We start from the raw sequence: 19,479 nt of genomic DNA, 5'->3' as shown, positions 1-19,479 counted from the left end.
TACTAGTATATAGTTCTCTTTTGATAAAATAACAACAGGACATAAGAAAGTAGACCAATAACGTAGACCTAAAAATATTTTTAAGGACAGAAGAAAAAAAATTCCGATTTCGAGTCAGTCTTGTTACCGCCTTACTTCCGTCCGCGGACATTTTCGAAAGATGGAAATCTGTCCTGGGGACGGAAGACTTGCACCCATGCTTTCGATCTAATGATTAGATCTCCACGGTTCTGAATGGTTCAAATGACTGACCTCAAATATGCTAATCAATTAGTGCATGCGATATTTTAAGAAACGAAATCAGATATAAAAACGCTCTTTCCCTGAATAAACATACCTTTTTTATCAATAGATTCTGACCACTAAAATATAGATATTAACCGCAATCTGGGAAATATGGAACCCATAGTATGGTCAGGATAGCAATCTAAAGATTTTGAACATACGACTTTTCTAAAATTCAACTTCTCTAGTCAATTGATTTAGCACAAAATTTCTTTGACTGTTATTAAATAGAATATTAAAAATAAATGCCTTTTTTTTTGTGCATGCGATTATCTTACGACTCACAAATTGTACAATTGTATGCAAAAATTTTTCATTATCATGAAAAGTTATCAAAATAAGATGGATTAACATTAAGAGGCGGAAAAGGAAAATTAACATTAAGAGGTTCAAATTTTGGATCGTTCTGCTGACCAAACTATTGAGGCTGCTCTCTATATTTCATGGGTCAGAAATCTGAAAAGTTCTCGAAACAGATTAACATTAAGAGGTGGAAAAGGAAAATTAACATTAAGAGGTTCAAATTTTGGATCGTTCTGCTGACCAAACTATTGAGGCTGCTCTCTATATTTCATGGGTCAAAAATCTGAAAAGTTCTCGAAATAGATTAACATTAAGAGGTTCAAATTTTGGATCGCTCTGCTGACCAAACTATTGTGGCTGCTCCCTATATTTCATGGGTCAGAAATCTGAAAAGTTCTTGAAATACGGCAGATTAACATTAAGAGGCGGACATTAACATTAAGACCACAAAATTCAGCAGAGTAAAATTTTAAATGGAAAGTGTTATGTAACGATTACAGGGATTTGCCATCAATAAATGTAAACAAAAAATAATAACTATATTACATTATTAACTACAAATTAAAATTAATTTAAGTTTGTGATATTATTTAAATGTAACCATATGCTTTGCTCCAAAAGGTGCTCTTCCTACCACCCCTCTCAGAGTTTAGATTTCCCATCCTATCTATGAGCGCATTTTACATTCGTCTCTTATAAATGAAAATAAAACTATTTCTCGGTTTTTTATTATCCTTATCAAATAAAGAAAGGGACAGCTATGATATTTTTATTAATATATATGAAAAAAGAGCAAAAAATAAGCTAATCAGTGAACATGTAGAAAAGAAATGCATACTTTACTTAAATCTTTAAACACCATGTGAATGCTATCAGTTTGTCCAGCTACTTGAACCAAGCTGCAATAGACATCATAACACAGGAGAGAATTTTCTCCTATACCAGCAAATAAATTTTGCAACCTGTGGGAAGATTATCAACTTAATCCATCATTATTTCACACAGCAGCATTCAATTGTAACATGTCTATGACATTTTGTGATGGTTTTACAGGGTTCCCACTCTTTGAACAAAGTCAAAATTAAGGACTCTTGAGGACTTTATTTTTTTCGGAAAAAATTAAGGAGCTTAAAAAAAACACAATAATTGTTGATAATTGTTTATCCTCAAGTATATTTATATCCCCAGTGACAATGCCAATTATTTAACTTTTTATTGAAAAAATTAATAAGAAAACAACTTAATTTTAATGCAAGTACTAATAAAAATTTTGCCCAGGCAAATTTTGTGAACCCGGATTGGGTTTGTTAGAGTGGACCCACTTAAAGAAACTCACTTCTTTCCAAGGTGGGATTTTCAAAATTTTATTGAACACTATCATTAGGTTTTGCTTAAAAAGCAAAATAATTGTCCTTTAGAACAAGACTCAAATAATTAAAGAAAAATTAACTTGATACATGAATTGATATTTATTATTAAAGAAAGAAATGAGAGAAAACAGGGTAAATATAGAGAAAGGTGACGTCACAAGAGGGTTTAGAGCAACGGCCAATAGGAAGGAAGGGTGAATGGATGATGACGAATAGGAAGCAAGTAACAAAAAGGTGGTTAGTTAGGTTTAATCATAGATTTCCAAACAGAAGAAAGATAAGGAATGCTGGATAGGCCATTGACCAACAGTTTGGAATTTTTGAAAATATGATAAGACTCATAAAAATCTAAATCAAAAATTTAAGAACAATTTTGAATGACTTTAGAAGAAGAAAAATTAAAATTATGATTAGAGTCCTAACAATGTTGGGCAATAGATGAGCGTTTAAATTCTTGTTTTTTGACATAAGCTTCATGTTCCTTGACACGGCACTTTAAGGTACACTTAGTTTGGCCAATATATGAAAGGCCGCATTGGCAATTAATTTGGTATATACCCCAGCTATTTTGACTGTCAATGGGCTGTTTGAGATAAGAAAATTTTATCTTATTAATGGGACTGAAAATAATATTAAAATCAAACTTCTTTAGGATATTAGCAACTTGCCGACTTATTTTAGGAAAATAGAGTAAAATGACTAAATTGTTAGAAAATTCTTTGGAAGGTTTATAGGTAGGCGATTGTTTAGTTAAGTTTTTATAAATATTATCAATAATGTAAGGAGAATAACCTCAGTCATGAGCAATGGCTTTGATGTAATTAAATCCTGCATCAAGAAAATCAATGTTAGAACAAATATTAACAGCACGGTAGACAAAAGACCAAAAAGAGGCAAGTTTTTGGTTGGGAGGATTTGTAATGAGGGGGAAGGGAAACAGCAAAAAGTTTACGAAAGACAGTGGTATGGAATGAATTATCATTCCGAGTCACAAGAACATCTAAGAAAGGAAGTTTTTGATCAGTCTCTAATTCAAAGGTGAACTGAATGCAAGAATCAATGCTGTTCATTACATTAAGAATTTGGTTTAAATTACAATTATTTTCATCTAACAAAGCAAAACTGTCATCGACATATCTTTCATAAAAGGGGAAAGTTAAGATTTTGAATAGCTTACTTTCAAAATAATGCATAAAGATGTCACTGTTGTCAAACGCGAAAGTAAACTTTCGCGTTTGACAACAAATTTTACTGTATGACCAATGGTTTTGCCATGGGAAATCCTTTGAGCCCTATACTTAGCAGCACTACATAAACATTCAGATTCATATACATATCAGAGATCTGTCTAGGTTTTTCTGAGAAGTACCTATTTTGTGAAAATTTAGACATAATTTGTGAAAATTAAAAATTTTATCAAAAAAGCAATACAAAAACATAGTAAAAATATAGATTTATCGTTTCTTAAGAATAGAAACATAAAATTTTAAGAAAAAGTATTTTGTGAATTTCCTAAAGTTGAATTTGTGAAACTACCGTTTTTCCTAAAATTGAATTTGTGAAGGTACCGCTAATGGTAGTAAATTCAGCCTGGACAGATCCCTGCATATCCATACATATTCAGAGCTCAGCATTAAAATAAAACTTACACTTTCAGACATACTGCAGCCATTTTTGAGGAAGGTGCTTTAGTAAGCTTTTCGCAAAATGTGTGAACAAGTGGTTCACTCTCAGTTTGTGGAACCATTATAAGGAGGGAAACAATGCTGTTTAAAGTACATTCTGCATCTGAAAAAACAATAAAATTGATCACTGACATAGGCTCAAACTTAAAAGGCTACCAGGAAAGAATTTGATAAGTAGAAATATAAGGTTAGCAGAAAATGAACCTAACTGTTTTTGCTTTTTTTTCTGGATAATTTCTTCAAAGATATTATTTTAATTTACCATAATTAAAGCTATATTATGTTCATTAAATTGCCATTGTAAAGAAAATTTTTGTCTAAATATCTCCTTAACAGTAATTGCATATGTAAATACAACTTAAATGTTATGTGTGCATACTTCACATGCTTCGTGATTAAACGTAAAAGGAAACGTTAAGCTTTGGTCCAAATATTTCTAAGTGTTGAGAAGATCTAGAATTATTTTTAAAGATGAAGATAATTAACATACTATTAAATACATAATTACGCTTATGAGGACACCATACCACATGGGAAACTTTTCATAGCAAATTCTCTTTCACCTTAAAAACTAATTTAAATTAAAGAGAAGGTGAGTTCAGACAAACCTAGAGTAAGCCATAAAGTTTCAAATACTGGTAATAAATTATTAAAGTATCAAAATGAAAATAAACTATGAGAAGACAACTTATGATTACGCAATGGAGACGTTCTCTTCCAATAATTTTGCTTGCATTTTGAAATTTAGAAGAAAAAAAATTCAGCGATTGAAACTTCACGACTCTAGGTTTGTCTGAACTCAATTTTACTTCACTTTAAATTAGTTATGGAGATGAAAGAGAACTTGCAATGAAAAGTTTTCTTCGTGGTATGGGGTTCCTTTAAGTCATTTTTCAAAACAAAATATAAATGCAGAAAAGCCCAAAATAATAAGTGAAATGCAAGGGTAATTATGAGCCCCGCTCGAAAATCCTGAAAATTTCTTGAGTAAAATCATAAATGACAAATTTCAAAAAATTAATGTCTATAAATTTAAATCATTGATATTTCCACAACGTGAAATTCTAAATAAATTATATGCAGCCTAATTTAAATTAATAATTATGCACATTAGTTTACTTTTATCTCTCTTATTATATATTATTCCACCAGAAAAAATATTTACAAATGAAAGAGATGCTAAATATAAACTCTTGCTCTAATATTTTTAAATAAAATATACAAGAATTTTTTATATGTAAACGTGATTGTGTGTAAATTAAATTAAAATTCACAAAAAGCAAACAAAATAATAGACAATTATTAATAAAAAAATTAACAATTAATGCTAAAAAAACAATTAATAACCATAAAAAGCAAGCTAACAATAAATAACTAGCAACAAAAAAAAATTAACAGTCCTGCTTAAACTAACATCTTACAACTAATATAAGTTACTTGTCATCGAATCTGCAGCAACAGAAGTCACACTGATGTTACTTTAAATTGTTGTAAGATATGGCAAAAAAAATTTTTTTTCAATGTAAGTAAAGAGTTTCGAGTTGATAGTATTTAGTATTATTTTCCCAATAATAACGATAATCATTATTATTTCCCCAATAATCACAAAATTATTTGACAGCACGTCTATGACCTCATTAAACAATTTTTTAGAAAAAATGGAACGTTGGTGTATAAAGGTTAGCCACCCCTGTTCTAGACCTTGGATTTCCGGTTCGCGGTAAGAGAAAAATCCGAAAATCCAGAAAATCTGGCATTCTATGCAAACTAAATTAATTTTTGAATTAAAATTTAAAAACTTTCAAATAAGCGATGTGAAAATTTTTATTCATTAATGTAATGGTTTAAATTCCAGTTTTTAAAAACTTTCATTTACTTCTTTCCACATTATTTTTCATAACATGCAGTGGTTAATCGTTGAAATAATTTGATAGAATTAGTGAGTTCAAAGAAATTAATACCAATCGTTTATTTTTACATTACAATATTTTTTAAAACTTATACCACGTTCGTGATTTCTTTCTCTTTTTTTTTAAAGATTCGTAGCGCTTTAAAAACAAATATACTATCCATAAAAAAATTATTATTTTTCAAAACAGAAGAGACCAAAATTAATGTTAACGCACCATAAAACCTTATAAAAAGAAGAAAATAATAGTTTGTAGAAAGTAAAAATAATAAGATGCAATCGTAAGGATAATTATAAATGAAATCTTTTCACTTCAATGAGAAAAAATATTTTTAAGAGTATATTTTAAGTTAAAATTTAATTTGAACCTATTTAAACTAATTCTTTAAAGAAAACACTATCATACAATCATTTGTAATTTCAGAAAAATATAACCATGTGTGGACAGTGGCTTTACTTTTTACTCTGAGTTACGCTTATATGTGTAGGCAATAGCCTTGAACATGAAGATGGCTTTATGTTTTTAAAGAGTGAAGAGCTCTCGAAGTTTTATCGGTTATTTTGACTGTCCATGTCTTCCTTATTTAAATGTGTTAGTGAACCTCTGGCACTTCCAGAAAAATAAAACAGCTACTCTACCAGCTTCATTTGCTTCATGAAGGCATAATTCGCAACAGCCAATCACATCTTCCAAATCAGCCAGAAATCCTTCATCTGAATTCTCCTCTGAAATACTGCCTCCAAGACTTTTCAAATAGCTGCGAAGATCTTGATACTAAAGAATAAAATGATAAATCTCAATAATGGGCAGAAAAAGTGACTTAATTTTTTAATTCAGTTTTACTTTTCTACTCTTAGACAGGATGCGTAGTCATATTTTTCAACTAAAAATAAGCACCTTTTAAGTACTTTTTAAGCATTTAAAAAATATTTTTAATCACTCTCCAAGAAAAAAAATCATAATTAGGATCTGAGCAACAATAAAAGTTATTTTTTTTCCCCCATCATTTAAAGTTCATAATTTATAAGCATAAAATCAATAAAACTTAGAAACATTTTTAAAAACGTTACATTATCTTGATAAAATAACTAGTTTCTGATTAATATTGCAGAGAAAATTGTAAAAATCATGCAGTTTTTGTAATTTAGAATGACGCCAAAGAAAAAATCTTTTTTACACGCCAAAGAAAAATCTCTTTTTAAAAGATAGAAAATTAAGTCCTTTTTACAAACTCCAAATAAAAAAAGCACCTTTAAGCACTTTTTTTATAAATGCTACGCCCCCGGCTTAGAGTTGTTTTCTAAAATTGATGTTTTTAGAATCAAGCCCTTTCTCAATAGCTGGAACATGCAATTTAACATCTGGAATTATATGGTTAAGGTTAGATTTTACTAACCAGATTTACCATAACATGATAAAAAGAAGGTTTTTAGTGGTAAAAAATAAGAGTAAAATAATGAAAACTAGACAAAAACTAACAGCCTATAATTTATTTGCATGTTTACTACTTATATCTGATACAACTAAATAATAGATATATATTTTATAGTTAATACTTGGCAGTAACGGAAAATATATGATTAAAAAAGCAATTAAGGACTACAGATGTACTTAAATATGTTCATTAAAAATATTATTTTAAAAATTTTTGTAAGTAAAATTATTATTCCTTTGCCATTTCATCATAAACTCACTATAATAAATAAAAATTTTAGCATTTTTTCCATATTAATCAAGGCAGCTATTTTTTTTGTTTAGTACCATATCATGTAGCTTATTACAGAAAATTAGAAATTTCTGCCAATTTTTTTTGTGTTGTCACTACCTGAAAATGGCTAATTGGCAGGGAATAACCCATATACTACATGCAAGCAACTAATCATTAATTGCATGATTATAAAACTAATTGTTTAGAAAAGAAAAATTTTTCAAATTACAAATTTTTTTACTGCTGACATAAACTAAGGAAACTGACTAGCACCAATATGAAAATATCCCCAAGTAATTCTACACCAATATTTTGTTTTGAAGATAGATTCATCACAACAATTGTTTTAAAACGAAGTTTTTTCAAAAAAATTTAATTTTAATGCTTCAGCACTTAATTTTAATTAATTAACGCAAAATTTAGTAAAAATCGATAGTTCTATTAGAACTTCTCAAAAGCTTCCACTCAAAAGCTACGAGTTGCAGTTTGACGTGTTACTCTATATCATTTTCTATAAAAAAAAAATAATAATAATAGTAAGGTTCGTAACAATTGTTACAAACAATTCCCATTTCTTCGATTTTAATACGAAATCTGATTAATAATATACAGTGCATCAATAAAAATCACTCGGATACCATAATTAAAAGATATATGAGAAAACCTGTTCCATACCCACATGCTGATCACAAAATACATAAAAAATTAAACCCAAACCTGTTCTTCATCAGTTGCATCATTAAAAGTAGGTGCACTCATCGTAATTCTGAACTATATTTATTAGAAAAGTTAATGTTTCCGATTTATTTCAGAAAGACTAAATAATAACAAAAACCGTGAATCAGAAAAAGATCCGATTTTTTGTTTTGCTAAGTAAGCTTGCTGCTGCCTATGTTTGTGCGTTTTAAAATAAGCTTTGAACTTTCAACGCTTTGTGAAAGTAGTAGCGCAGCTACAGGTGGTGTAGGTGGGTAAGTGTTTTGGCTGTTGCTTGGCTGCCCGACTTTCTAATAAATAGAGGCATTTGATTGGTCGATAACACCATTGCTTTTTATCTTGTTTTTCAGGTTTACTAGAATGGCAGTTTTAACGTTTTTGTCTGGCGCAATTTTACTAATACGCATGCTCGGTTTGATAATTTATTCAAACCAATCGAAGTACTTCGTAGACGAAGAATATAGATGCTAGTATCCCCTCATTTGTTTGTGTGTACTCTGACAAAGACATAAAGGCAGAAAGATCAATCACTATACCAAACGGACATCGCGGTGAACTTTGACATCACTGGTCTCTACTTTATTTTTTTATTTGATTTATGTAAATTGTAATGATTAATAATAACATTTTGTCTCTGTGCCAAAAAAATCTGAATTTCGCAAATTTTATAACACATTTTTTTTCTCAATTTTTTGAAGAATTTGTAAATCTTAAAATTCAAAAAGAAAAAACTAATACATTCTTAAAAATTGATTTGTATACCGTCCTGAAATTCAAATGCTAGAAATAGAAGGAAAAAAAATTTAAGTGCTTATAAAAAATAAATAAAAAAGTTTAAAAATAACTTTAAAAAATAAAATAAAATAAAGAAAATTTTTGGAGGCAATCTAAGCTGGCCAAAACAATAAATTTCATGAAGAACAATAAACTGGAAAATGTTCATAATTGCTGAGATAGAGTCTCATAATTGTCTGCTAGCTTTCAATTAGTTTGTTATTAAAACGTGTTCATGGTTTTCATTTGTGGATGATGTAAGTTCTATTTATTTTCACTCTAAAATTCTTTCAAAATATAATTTCATTCCTGTATTAAAGTTACAAGTAACCTCGTAACTTTTTCGTAATTACAAGTAACTTTTTCGTGGTTTTCCTTCGCATCTAACGTAAAATTGATTATTTTAATTTAATCTTCATTAAAATAAGCTATCCTTATAACTTTCATGAATATGATTGTACTCTGATACTTAAATTGTTAATTACTGTGATTTCTGGATTGAATTAAAAATAATAAGGGCGTTTCGTTATATTCACAATGCTAAGCCGTCTATCAAGGATAATAAAATTATTAAAAAGTAATTTCTTTTAGATAATAAACTTTTAGCTATAATCCTATTACCGATGAAAGCAATCTAAAAACATTTTCGTGGTTTACCTTAGCGTGTAACGCAAGGTTTGGTAATGTTATTTAAAATAGGTTATTTTTATAGCTTTCATAAATATAATTGTTCTTCCATATTTAAATTACGACTTACTTTGATTTCAGGGTTGAGTTACTAAGAAGAGCTTTTCGTTATTCACCTCGTTTACTAAATAAACAAACAAACAGCTAGTTAAGAGGAAGTAACTTCACCCGGTCCGAACGAACTTCCGCTACATCGCTATAACCTTCTTATTATTATGTTTTGCATTAGATTTCCAAACATCGTTGGTGTTTCTCTTATCTTGATAACGATTGTTGTTTGGAGAGTTAAAAATCTGTTTCATTAAATCGAAATAAGCTTTTTCTATTATCACAAGTTGAATGATGATGGCAAGAAAAAATTGTCATTAAAAATAATATAAAATATATATTATAGAAAAAATAATATTCAGTTGTCTGATCCTTTTTCTGGAGAGTTATTCTAATGCTTAAAATATGAAATACAATTAAGTTTTTAAAAGACACTGCTCTCTAGCAGCTAAATATTAAGTTAAGATATATTTACCTAGCAGATATACTATAATTATTCATGGCATTCTAAAAACATGCACAGCTTAAAACTTGTAACTTTTAGATATGACATTAAAAGAAGTACAAGAAGTGGCTTAATTGTCAGTTTGTAACAGAAATTTTATTTTCTTCAAAAAATTACGCTTCATAATGGAAATATTTTTTTTCTTTCTTAAATAAAAGCAATATCCTCAATTCCCGCGTTCTAACAAAACAAAAACAACAAAAAAAGAAAAAAACAAGAGGTATGTTACTTCATCAAATTTTCTTAAAATGCATTTATTTTATTTTTCTTTAGGGAGTTTAATTGTTTAAAGCAGGGGTGGTCAAAACTGAAGCATCTTGTGCACCACTTTTAGTGTAAAAAATCCTGAACATGGCAATTATTAATATAAATTTTATGTCAAGTCAATAAGTGCTACCGTATTAATGTTGTTCATTGAATTATTACACGTGCAGTAACTTTTTTTTCTAGATCAAATAAAGCTATATGTTAGTAAATATCAAAGATGTTATCTTTAAAATCTTGAATTGTTTCTAGTGAAATTTAAACAATGGCTAACATTTAACCAATCACAATTCTCTGCTCATAATTTTTATGTATTTAAATAAGCAAGAAAATAATAAACAGAAAATTACATTTAATTATTTTTTTTTAAATGAAATAATTTTACAATTACAAATAATAAGGAGAAAACTTACAAGGATACAAACACTAATGTGATTTCTGTATTGTTTTAATTTTTACTAATTCTTTTATATTTAAAAATTTTTTTTGAAAATTATTTTTTTTTCAATTTAAATTAAGTTTGTGTGCCACATAAAATGCCTCCTCTGGTTTTTTATATGTTAAATATAGCACACACGAATCTGAATTATTTAGTGTTAAAAGTCATGTTTCTCTATTCAGATATTACCTTAAATGTTGCATTACATAATGGGAACATACCAATTTTATTTTAAATTACGCTTGATGAAATCTTGAAATTTAAGGAATAAGAATACTGTATATATTAGATAAAAAATTATTTTCGGAAAAATTTTAAGAAATATATACAGACGAGACATTTTGTTCAGATCATATATTTTTTTTTAAACTCAAAATTTCAGGAGAGGGATAGCATGGGCCCTTTGCTTCATCACTGAGTAGAAACAAATATATAGCCCATGTTAAAAATAAAAAAAAATAGTGTAGAGCTTTATTCTGTATTAATTCCAGGTAATATTTGCGTATAGATCTTTATATTGAGTTATTTAGAGATTTTAAAAACAAAAACACTTCAAAGAACCTTTATTTTTTTAAAACTTTTATGTATTCAAAGAACCTTTCTTTCTTTCTTAACTTTTATGTATTCAAAGACCCTTTATTTAACTTCTATGTATTTTTCCTAAAAATGAATTTTTCATATTAATCAACGATGATTGAATCAGCCTAAGTAAAAACATTAGAAAAGAAATAAGTTCCGGTTGCTCCGGAAGTTTGTGCGGTCCATTACGCCTGCAAGCGAAAATAAGCCCCGCCTACAGATAAGGTGAATATTCAGAAAGATGGTATCCTATCTATTAAGGAAAATAATAATAAAAAAGAATGGTTGTTTACAAAAAATAATTTCATTAAGATGAGGATGAACATTTAGCTCGATTGTTGTTGTTCATTTACGTCGCACTTGTTTTCCTTTGCGTGTAACACAAAATTTGATTATTTTAATTTAATCTTAATTGAAATAAATTATTTTTTTTAACTTTCATAAACATGATTGTACTCCGATACTTAAATAGCAAGTTATTTAATTTAATATACCATCAAAAGCAATCATTTCATGGAAAAACATTTCCATGGTTTCTTTTAAGCGTGTTACGCGAAATTTGATAATTTTAATTTAATCTTGATTAAAATGAATTATTTTTATAACTTTCATAATTATGGTTTTTCTCCAATACTTACGTAGCGAGTTACTTTGATTTTTGAATTGAGTTAAAAATTACAAAAATATAAAGAGCATCTCGTTATATTCACAAAGATGAGATGCTAAAAAAAGTGATTCATTATAAAAAAATTTTTTTTGAAAGAAATGCATTGCGATTACTGAGCATTTAGCTGTAATTCTTTAAACGTCAAGCAATATGAAAGATATTTTCGTGGTTTCCCTTTGCACGTAATGCAAAATACGATTGTTTTCTTAAAAAAGGAAGAAGAAAAAAAAAGAAACATTTCTGTCATTCTCACAAAAAGGTGATTTTTTAAGTCCCTGAGTAATAATATTAGAAAATACAGCAGATTTCTTAATATTTTTCTTCATCATTTTTCGTGAAGTTCTTAACTAACAAATCATATGCATTTCTGCTACATGTATTTAATATTTCATTCTTATATTTTAATAAACATGACTTCAAAATCCTCTCTGTGGACGTCCCTACGTCTGTGGCACAAAGTAATTTTTAATGGTTGTTAAACAATTTAAATGTTATTTTAGTGATTTTTGTAGTTTTACCTAGTTAAATGCTTATAGTAACATTTTATTTAATATCTTTTTAAAAAAAAATTATTTTTGCAAAATAAATGACTAGTAAACTTTGTCCATCAAAAATGAAATCTCCCTCCGTGGACAATTAATATAGTTCTGTAAATATGCAATAAAGGGCAGCATATGCAAAATCCCCATAAGACAGCTGCTGGGAGGGGTAACCATTCCATTTTCTAATGTTAAATATCAGTTGTTTTTGTTCTCTTTGGTGTCAGNAACTTTCATGAATATGATTGTATTCTGATACTTAAATTGTTAATTACTTTGATTTCTGGGTTGAATTAAAAATAATAAGGGCATTTCGTCATATTCACAATGATAAGCCGTCTATCAAGGATAACAAAAAAATGATTGATTATTAAAAAGTAATTTCTTTTAGATAATAAACATTTAGCTATAATCCTATTACCGATGAAAGCAATCTGAAAAACATTTTCGTGATTTTCCTTAGCGTGTAACGCAAAATTTGGTAATTTTATTTAAAATAGGTTATTTTTATAGCTTTCATAAATATTATTGAACTTCCATATTTAAATTCCGACTTACTTTGATTTCAGGGTTGAGTTACTAAGAAGAGTTTTTCGTTATATTCAGAAAGATGGTATCCTATCTATTAAGGAAAATAATAATCAAAAAAATGGTTGTTTACAAAAAATAATTTCATTTAGATGAGGATGAACATTAAGCTGGATTGTTGTTGTTCATTTACGTCGCACTTGTTTTCCTTTGCGTGTAACACAAAATTTGATTATTTTAATTTAATCTTAATTGAAATAAATTAATTTTTTTAACTTTCATAAATCTGATTGTACTCCGATACTTAAATAGCAAGTTATTTAATTTAATATACCATTAAAAGCAATCATTTCATGGAAAAACATTTTCATGGTTTTTCTTAGCGTGTAACGCGAAATTTGATAATTTTAATTTAATCTTGATTAAAATTAATTATTTTTATAACTTTCATAATTATGGTTTTACCCCGATACTTACGTAGCGAGTTACTTTGATTTTTGGATTCAGTTAAAAATTACAAAAATATAAAGAGCATCTCGTTATATTCACAAAGATGAGATGTTAAAAAAAGTGATTCATTATTAAAAAAAAGAAAATATTAAAAGAAATGCATTGCGATATTTAAAAATTTAGCTAGAATTCTTTAAACGTCAAGCAATCTGAAAGATATTTTCGTGGTTCCCCTTTACACGTAATGTTAAATATGATTGTTTTTTTAAAAAAGGAAGAAAAGAAAAAAGAAACATTTATACCAGTACTAACCACTCCAAAAATCAAAGTAAATGCTTTATTATAAAGCTGATACGCCAAGAATTTGGAATCCTGAGCGACTGCGTTCTATCTAGGCATTTTAGTTAATCTTTCTGGACAAACTCTGCACTCTGCACCAATGAAGCCCGGCTACCGGGGGGAGGCGAGGGAGTCCTCCCCATTTGTAAATATCTTTTCTTTTGTAAATATCTTATGTTTTTATTATCTTATGTACTATTTGCGACTTATATTTAACCCAGATTTGATTTCCCAATTGTATTTATATGCGATTTAACAAATGTTAAGTACCGCACCTCCCTTTCCTTCCTTTTACCTAAAGTCGATGAAGGACCAGATATCCGCCTAGGATAGGCACTCCGAAAATACTTGAATAGTTAGTAGTAAGAATTCGGAATTATGAAGAACTTGCCTCTTTGTTATGATTCAATAAACTGGTTTCTTTTCTGCTTCCCTTCCTACAATTTTATTTTTCAGTGAAAAATTAGATGAAATTTAAATAATAAATTATATCAGAATAATATAAGTTATTATTTAAATAATAACTTATGTAATTCTGATAAAATTAAGTAAGAAAAAAAAATTCTAGTCAAATCTTCTTAGAGTCTGGAAAAGCAAAAAAAAAAATTGATTTTTTGAAATATACTTCGCTTTCGATCACAAACGCCTTAAATCTTTGCTCTCGATTAAATAAATTTCTGATGATTTTAATCCTTCATCTCTTATTAACCTCGTTATATAATGTTTTTGATCAGAGTTCAACAGCATGTTTGTTCTTTCACAACTAAATATTAATTTGATCCCTACAAATACTTTCTTATTCCATTTCTTATAAGGATTCGTAAAATATATATTAACAGCCAGAATTAGGGAACAACAAAATTATCTTCTTCAAAAATGGTAATTATTTAATTAAAAATTTGATCCTTTCGTGTGGGTGTCTTGGGATATTCATCCACTTTTAGACGCACCTGGAAAATTTTTTTAAAATTTTTTTCGCACATGCGCTGTATAAAGCAACTACTTCAATTACTCTTATCTGGAGCAGTTTTTATTATTATTCTTTTAATTTTAAAGCAATAATTTCATTTTCTGTTTAAAAATGATTCAAACGCTTTGTTTAATTTTTATTTTAAATATTTAAGCTATAGCAAAAGTGGCACTAGACCTAGTATGTATTTCGGACATTTACCAAAGATCTAGTCATACTAGGTCTGGTTAAGTGCCATTGCCCGGTAATCCTTCACTGATGTTTTTAAGGTCAAGTGCCACTTCCCGGTATACATTTGTACGGTATACCCTACACTGATGTTTTTTTAGGGTCAAGTGCCACTGCCCGGTATACCCTACACTTTTGTTTTTTTAAAGTCAAGTGCCATTGCCCGGTATACATTTGCCCGATACTCCAAACACTGATGTTTGTTCTGATCTAACGTCAGTAAGTATTAAAATATCGAATAAATGTAATTATATCCACGAATAAATTAATATCAAATAGGATGTAATAAATAGACTTATTCGAGGGTGAGTAAGGGGTCTAATTGAAGTGTAAATAAATCTAATTTAGTTTTGATTCAATTGTTGTGTCACCATCCATTTATATCGCCAAAATGGATCATAATTTCCCCCCTCGGAAATTTGAATGACCAAACCTCATTTATGGCAATATGCAATGGTCAGTATTTTTCATAAATATCAATGTATAATTTTGAAATTGATAACATTAATAAAACATGCTAAATGTACTGCAATAAATTTCAAAATTATTGACAATTTAGAGGGGGGTGGTAACTAAAGGAAATTATTGAAATATCTAAATTTCTTAGTGGTAAGAGTTTGGTATACTTATGTATTTGTCTTGATTTTATACTTCTGTATTTGCTTTATGTATTTTATATTTTGTATTGTGTTCTCTTCCTGGACTTTGGTAAAACCTTTGGGGTACATAGAGAGCAATTTAAACATTTGTCATGCTCTCTCGATAGAAAAGGTTTTGAATTTATGACTTCCGGAGCTGGTACCCCCTGAAGACGTCAGCTTCTGTTGTCATATTTATTAATTTTTTCATTGTTTCTTTTGGGTAATATAGCGAATAGGCGCATACATTCAAATTTTTTATTTCAGAAATTTTTATTCTTAAAGTAAAATGATTAAGAGGGGTATTTTATTCTAAACTATATGTATATTTTCTTGCCTGAAATTGATCAAATTTACGTTTATATAATAAAATTTCATGCATAGTTTCATCCTTCTAGAAAAGTGAATCAACATACCTTATAAATATCAATATACACTAACCTGCGTTGCTAGTGCATTAGTTGCTAGTGCGTGCTAGTGCTAGTGTTGCTGCGTTACTAGTGCATTTTTGAAGAGTGTTCCATAGCCTCTCATTAAGTTCCAAAGTTTTATACATAAAATCCATGAAAAAATATTATTAGCTATAAGTTTCACGCTAACAGTTACGCCAATGCTTTTAAATATGTTTTATATGCAGACAAGAAAGAATATCATTGGAAGTAAATGTAAGATAAGAATGATTCATTTACTATTATTACAAGTAAGAATTTATAATAGAAGATGAATTTGGGTTTGGCTGACATTGAACTAATTGGCTTTATTTTTTTAATTGAGGGCAATATAACACCCATTTTCAAATTATCTCGGAGGTTTTTGAAGGAGAAAAATAATATACTTATAGTCCGTGAACCGAACTCATTCATCGCTTAAGTTCATTCCGATAGTTTAGGGGCAATTTTTTCTTTTCGCAATACGATTAAGAATGTTTTAGAATTTTCAATTTTATGAAGTTTTCCAAAAACTATTTGATCATAATTTAATAGATATGATCAAATAGTTTAATCAAATAGTAGAATAAAACTGCGCGCTTTTTTTCTGGAGGTTTTCGTACTCTCATCCAATGGATTCCTCGAATTATTTTTTTCCTCCGCCAATCTAAGCAATCACACATTTTCTTCTTGCAGTCGCTTGCAGCAATGTTTATAAGCAAATCGTTGCATTGACGCTAATTTTCTCGATTTTACTTTAATCCTTTGAAATTTTTTTTAAATTAATTAAAGAGCTCTTTCAAAAGCCAACTAAATATTTATAAAATGTAATTTTACCGCTTTGTTGGTCTACATTTGATTTTCGTTTCGAAATTCGAATTGTGCAGGCAGTTACATTGTAATGCTTCTCTGACGCAACTAAGAATTCGACTCCGATTATAAAATACAAAAACATAGACTTAGCTTTAAAATGAGTGTGAATTGTTTTCCCTATTTAATAATATTATCTTAGATATAGATCTCAGATAGTAAAGGAAATATTTCTGTATACANACAAACTAATAAAATAAACTGTGTTTTTAAGTTCCACCTTTGAAAATTTGATTTCCGGAAACTTCTGTGATCAATGATTTTTTGAAACGTCTGGACCTTCGATCTCCGGAAACTTCCGGATCACTGTTAGCGAAAATTCCGGAAATCCGGATTTTTTCCGGAGCACAATCAGCCCTGTGTATAGATCACTTTGGTATTTTATAAATTTTTGTATTTTTATCTTTTCAAATATCTGTCCTTTTTGACTTTCCATTGAAAATTAAAAATATTTTCGTTTCATTAACAAAGGTCTCAACACTCATAATTTCTTGTAGACAAATATAAAAGAAAGTATACTTACTGAGAACACTTACTGCACATCAACATAAGTAAAATAAAGCGTTGAGCTCAGATCATTTCTGAAGACCATAGTGCAGATTTTATACTGCTGTTATTTTAATTTTACAAAACCAGTACCTTTTTTTTTGTACATTAAATGGTGCATAAATTTCGAAAATGAATTTTTTTTCATTAATATGTGCTTATTCGGAAGAAAGAAATTTTTTTTTGTTCTTGATTGTACATTAACATAGTATTTCAAGCTATTAAAAAACAATTAACTGAACTAAAAATAAATCATGAAATTTAAGATAATTTATGCAGTTTTTCTCTGTAGAATCTGTGACAAGAACTTTGACAATTTTGTATTTAAACATTGAACATCTCTGTAGATATTGGTTAAAAAAAATGTTTCAATGAATTTTTTAATGGGCACTGTTTGGGCAAGTTACTTGAGGAATTTCTCTATAGTCAACTGTAAATAAATTATTGAATTTATTATTAAATTAAATAAATAAAATAAATTAGGATTTTAAATATATTGATGTATAATCATCTAGAATTATTTTCTCTTGAATAATAAAAAAATATCGAACAATACTTGTTTTAGGGTAGCTCTGTATTTGCCTTTTGCTACAATTTATGCAAAAACTACTTGAAATTACATATAAAAACACTTTTTTATTTAATAAAAACAAATTCTTCAATTTAAATACATTTTCTCCAATTCTATTGCATTTTTTAAAAAAAATTAATGTTGTACCAAATTATAAAAATTGTAAATAACCAAAAACAAAACTGTTGAATTTCTAAAATAAATTATGTAACAAAATAGTATGTTCAATGTGTGTAAAATGCACTGTTTTATATAATTTTTAGAAAAAGATTTAAGACTAAGTGTACCAAAAAAATCTTTGAATCTTATACAAATGAAATTTTTCATTTTTTATGTCAAACTAAATTTCAAAATAGTCAATTGTATGAAGTGGTTATTTTGTTTACTAACAAAATAAAAGTGATATCTATAATAAAAGGAAAATATCGTTTGAATAAATGAGGAGGAAATATATCTACATTTTTAAAGAAAATCAGATTATTTTCTGTAGGTTAGCAAGCAAATCTCAAAAATCTTATACAAATTTATAACTTCACAGAGAGGAGGAAAGATTTATATTTTCTATAGAATTCAAATTTTAAGTATTTCTATTAAAACTATACGAATAAAAACTCACAAATTATTATAGATGAAGTATTATGTCCTCTCACAATAAAACTATAGCTGTCATAGTCTGAGATAGTTCAAGTTTTTTAGGCTCCGAAGGGACCTTTTACCTTTTCGTAATGAATTATCAAGTCATGTGATCATGGTCATCATGATTAAGGATGGGGAAAAAAAAAGTTTGTAAGATCTTGAAGTAAGTATAATTGAAAAAAGTTGAAGAACTTATAATGAAATTGTGAAGCGTTTTGGCACTAAATAAACGAGAACGTTATCGTAATAAACACACAACTGCTTTTGTTCTGATTGGTCCAATCATTTCTAAGTGACGTCAAAGTACGCTTCTCTTCTCATATTCTTGGTCTAAACTCCGAATTTGTGAAACAACATAGTTCCTCTTTGTTTTCATAACTATCAATTAATAGAAAGTCAGATTTTGGAAAACTTTTTAAATTTATGTTTCTCTGCCAAGATTGTGTTATATTTTGGTAAAATAAAATTGCATCTCAAATATCGAAATCAAAAATAATTTAGAACTACTTTTGAGACTTCAGCACACGCACTATTGGTGTTTTTAAATATCTGTCTGGAAACAATATTTAGTAACAGTACCTCCTTGCATAATATACCTTTACGAAAAAAAAGTATAAATGCCTTAAAACCTTCATTTTTTCTACAAAATTTCATTTAATATAAAACTGCTGAAGGATTGAGGGTAAGTTTTATTTACATACAATATGCATTAGGTTTTTAAGTAATTTAATGTCTAAATTACAACAAAAAAGATAACTTATTAAGATTCCTATATTTTATTCATAACAGTACAAA

At 28.2% G+C, this 19,479-nt stretch overlaps 1 protein-coding gene across 1 annotated transcript in view; it reads right to left on the bottom strand.

Annotated features, from left to right (window-relative positions):
- Window positions 1–8,173, bottom strand: part of LOC107442640 (eukaryotic translation initiation factor 3 subunit m) — a gene marked incomplete in the record, with an annotated part of 13,942 nt that extends 5,769 nt beyond the window's left edge. The window contains 4 exon segments of the mRNA XM_043049664.2: window positions 1,427–1,550; window positions 3,608–3,746; window positions 6,192–6,327; window positions 7,979–8,173. Coding sequence (XP_042905598.2) covers window positions 1,427–1,550; window positions 3,608–3,746; window positions 6,192–6,327; window positions 7,979–8,020 — 441 coding nt within the window.
- Between the last annotated feature and the right edge of the window lie 11,306 nt (window positions 8,174–19,479).

Source organism: Parasteatoda tepidariorum, chromosome 10 (assembly GCF_043381705.1).
Source record: "Parasteatoda tepidariorum isolate YZ-2023 chromosome 10, CAS_Ptep_4.0, whole genome shotgun sequence".
NCBI lineage: Eukaryota > Metazoa > Arthropoda > Arachnida > Araneae > Theridiidae > Parasteatoda > Parasteatoda tepidariorum.
The sequence above is the reverse complement of the archived record's forward strand: the minus strand, read 5'-3'. Positions and strand labels throughout refer to the sequence as shown.